The 2,735-nt window shown below is 34.8% G+C and overlaps 2 protein-coding genes across 2 annotated transcripts in view; one reads left to right on the forward strand and one right to left on the reverse strand.

Moving 5' to 3' along the window:
* The window catches only part of LOC106882908 (26S proteasome regulatory subunit 7), a 10,775-nt gene extending 10,425 nt beyond the window's left edge, over positions 1–350 (reverse strand). Inside the window, exon 1 of the mRNA XM_014933738.2 lies at positions 117–350. Within this exon, the coding sequence (XP_014789224.1) occupies positions 117–189 (73 nt within the window). The 5' untranslated portion in view covers positions 190–350. The remainder of the gene's footprint in view (positions 1–116) is intronic.
* LOC106882907 (kinesin-like protein KIF20B) overlaps positions 1–2,735 on the forward strand; it is a gene marked incomplete at its 3' end in the record, with an annotated part of 48,114 nt that overhangs the window by 16,442 nt on the left and 28,937 nt on the right. The gene's annotated exons all lie outside the window — the stretch shown is intronic.

Genomic DNA, 2,735 nt, shown 5'->3' on the forward strand with positions numbered 1-2,735 from the left:
TATATATATATATATATATTTATACATGCTCTCATACGATTCCTGTTTATGACACAGCAAAATTTTTTTAAGAAACATGGTTTGTAAATAAAAGTGAGTCAGTTAATAGTTTTTACCTTGGATGGATTTCTCCTTGTCGTTCTCCTCCTCTTTTACTTTCCTCTGGTCGTTTCCCAAATAGTCTGGCATGCTTGTTGATTTTCTTTTAAAAAAAATAGCAAAACTCCTTCGATAAGACAAAAATTAATTAGGGGACAAACAACTGACTACAAGACTTAACGAAGGATGATTTGACCGAAGAGCTCCACCGGGAGATAGTTGTCTACCCTTGACTACGCTCCTTCACTATTGCTGTCTATTTACACTCTCTCTCATTTTCTGTCTTGATATAACTTTCTCTCTCTCTTATTTCTATTTATTTATTTATCTCTCTCTTATTTCTATTATTTATCTCTCTCTCTCTCTTTCATTTTCAGTCAGTTATCTCTTTCTTTCTGTCTCTTTCATTTTCTGCCTAGTTATCTCTTTCTCTCTCTCTCTCACTCTTTCACCTTCTGTCTAGTTATCTCTCTCTCTTTCATTTTCTGTCTCACTGCATAATTGTTGAAAACGTAGGGATCCAAGGAAATATTCTTTAAAAGAAAGAAAATGAAGGGAGACAATGGCTTGAAAGAAATTTTGCTATTATTTCTAGCATATCATTGAGGCCTTCTAAGTGTCGTCTGCTCAGCATTTCCCATAGGCATGGTACCCTACTAACCTGAGTGTAGGACAAAAGCCCCCTAGGTCAAAACCCCCATAGTTAAAGTGTGAAAGTGGACAAAACCCCATCAGTTTATTTTTCCGGTATTTTTTCGCCGCCCCTGCCACCCTTTCGTTGTTTCAATCATTAGACTGCGGCCATGCTGGGGCACCACCTTGAAGAATTTCTAGATGACTGTATGGAACCCAGAATTTTTTTAAGCCTGGTCAAAACCACCCCTGTGGTATATTTCGGTTCTTTTCCACCCCCTTTGTACTTATCAAGTCATTAGATTGCGGCCAAAAAAGTAGCAAGAAATCTGCTTCACAACTACATGGCTCCGAGTTCAATCCCATGGCCTGGCACCTTTGATAAGTGTCTCTTACTATAGCCCCGGGCCGACTGAAGCCTTGTGAGTGGATTTGGCAGACAGAAACTAAAAGAAGCCCATCGTGTGTGTGCACGCGCGAGTATTTCTTCCAACATCGCTTGACAATCAGTGTTAGTTTGTTAAAGCCCCCATAACTTAACATTTCGGCAACAGAGACCAACAGAATAAATATCACTTAAAAATTAAGTTCTGGGGTCGATTTGTCACGCTCAACCACTTCGAAGCGGTGTCCCACCATCGCCGCAATCCAATGATAGAAACAAATAAAGATAGAATATGATAAAATATACAACTAAGCCTCTCAGGTAGCTCGAAATAGCAGTCAAATCACCCTCAAATTACAATGCCTTAAAAAAATGGAAGGGAAAAGAGGGGAGACAGAAACGAAATAGCTGTGGTTACAACGCATTCGGTGATATGTGGACGACCTAGGGTTAAAAAGCATAAACAATTACTGACATGGTTAACGTTTTAAACACGTGATTACCTAATCCTACGTTTTGATTGGCTGGTTTTCCTGATTGGTTCAATTTCAAACGTAGCGCGGCTAAACTTTTATTCAAATGTGAAAATACTACAAATTTCTGTTTATTTTTTCCTGGTTAACAAAGTTGTTTGTTTTTTTTTAACATTAATTCACCATTTTTCACTGCACTCGTTTTGTTTTTTTTTTACTACAAAACTCATCATTTCGTGATATTTCTTTCTGAAACTGACACGTTAAAGTCTTAATTAGGTGAGTAACTTCAGAAGTTTTCTTTCATATTTATTCCATTAATTGAACTCGTAACCTTTGTTACTCTATCTAATGTTTGTAACGTCTAACTAATTATATACACAAGCATCTCAAAATGTAAGTAGCCTCCGTCGTTTTCTGAAAGAATTATTTCTAGAAATAAATGTCATTTAATGCATTTAAAATACTTAATCTAGTAATTAGTAGGCATTCCTTGTGCTGCTTTTAATGGCTTGACCCGTTTCAGCATTGTGCTAATGAGTAATATCTCCACAGATAAAATTGCATAATGTGAGGTGTCCAGTTTGGTGCAGGTAGCTAATTCTTCATTTGAATGACCGAGAAATGTATGTTTCGTAAAGAAAAATTATCGATCCATTACCTTGTATTTGTGATCTGATTGCTGGTTTATAAATGAATGCGATAATGGGGACTGGCATTTTTGGTTATTCTAGCATTAAAAAGAAAAATATTATGAATACCTAACTAATTTTTTAAAAAATTATTTGCTTACCAGTTAATTAAGTAAATTTAGTTTGAAAAGTTAACGGCTATCTCTTAACGTGAATCTAGTGAAAATGATTATATTTTCGGTGTATTTAAAGCACTTTCTTTTAGAACCTTAATTTATTAAGTATAGGCCTACTACGTTGGATATTGTATATCCAAATATACAGTGCTATCCTATATAATGTATATTGCTAGTATTCTTTTTTGATTACTAATTATATGGTTTTTATTATTATCAATTCTTCCTTTGGTAGCACTTGAGTCGTTCGCGTATATATTCTACCATCTCTCGAAATATTTAATTTTTAGATATATATGCATTTACGTATATATATATATATATATATATATATATA

This window comes from Octopus bimaculoides, chromosome 25 (genome assembly GCF_001194135.2).
Source record: "Octopus bimaculoides isolate UCB-OBI-ISO-001 chromosome 25, ASM119413v2, whole genome shotgun sequence".
Classification (NCBI taxonomy): Eukaryota; Metazoa; Mollusca; class Cephalopoda; order Octopoda; family Octopodidae; genus Octopus; species Octopus bimaculoides.